The sequence below is a fragment of the Calidris pugnax genome, unplaced genomic scaffold, assembly GCF_001431845.1.
Source record: "Calidris pugnax isolate Ruff unplaced genomic scaffold, ASM143184v1 scaffold1800, whole genome shotgun sequence".
Taxonomy (NCBI): domain Eukaryota; kingdom Metazoa; phylum Chordata; class Aves; order Charadriiformes; family Scolopacidae; genus Calidris; species Calidris pugnax.
The window spans coordinates 1501-2236 of NW_015092190.1; the positions used below are offsets into that span (position 1 = coordinate 1501).

Below are 736 nucleotides of genomic sequence, written 5' to 3' on the forward strand. Positions count from 1 at the left end.
GGGGCGGCGCGGGGGGGCGGCGGCGGCGGTGGCGGCGGTGCTGGTCCCGCTGTGCTCGGTGCGGGGCCGCCCCGCTCTGCTCTTCACCCTCCGGTCCCGCCGCCTGGGCGGCCCCCACAGCGGCGACGTCAGGTACCGGCGGTCGGGGAGCGGGTACCGGGGCCGGCCCGGCGCTGAACCGGACACTCCCCTCCTCTCCTCCCCTCTCCGGTCCCGTTAAAACTCTTACAGCTTCCCCGGGGGGCGGCGGGACCCGGCGGACGGCGACGCGGTGGCCACGGCGCTGCGGGAGACGCGGGAGGAGCTGGGGCTGGCGCTGGGACCCCCCAGTGTCTGGGGACAACTGCGGCTGCTGCCAGACCGGGTACCGGGGACACCGGCGGGGGGGGGGGCACAAGGACACCGGGGCAGGGGATGGGGTCGGCGCGGGGAGCCAGAGGGTGTTTGGGGGGCACGGAGTGGCTGGGGACACCGGGGACACGGGAGGAGAAGGACGTGAGGACATGGGGTGAACGAGGACATGAGGACATGGTGAACATGGACGTGAGGACACGGGGGGACAGGGGGTGAACAAGGACGTGAGGACACGGGGGGACATGGACATGGGGTGACATGGACATGAGGTGAACAAGGACGTGAGGACACGGGGTGACATGGACATGGGGTGACATGGACACAGGGTGAACAAGGATGTGAGGAACATGGGGTGACACAGACACGGGGTGACCTGGGCGTG

General features: G+C 71.2%; 1 protein-coding gene across 1 annotated transcript; it reads left to right on the plus strand.

Moving 5' to 3' along the window:
- Positions 1-13: 13 nt before the first annotated feature.
- Positions 14-379, plus strand: NUDT8 (nudix hydrolase 8; the record flags this gene model as incomplete). The annotated part of the gene is made up of 2 exons (XM_014962288.1): positions 14-132; positions 232-379. Coding segments are annotated over 2 exons (267 nt in total), but the record flags the coding sequence as incomplete, so codon positions are not given.
- Between the last annotated feature and the right edge of the window lie 357 nt (positions 380-736).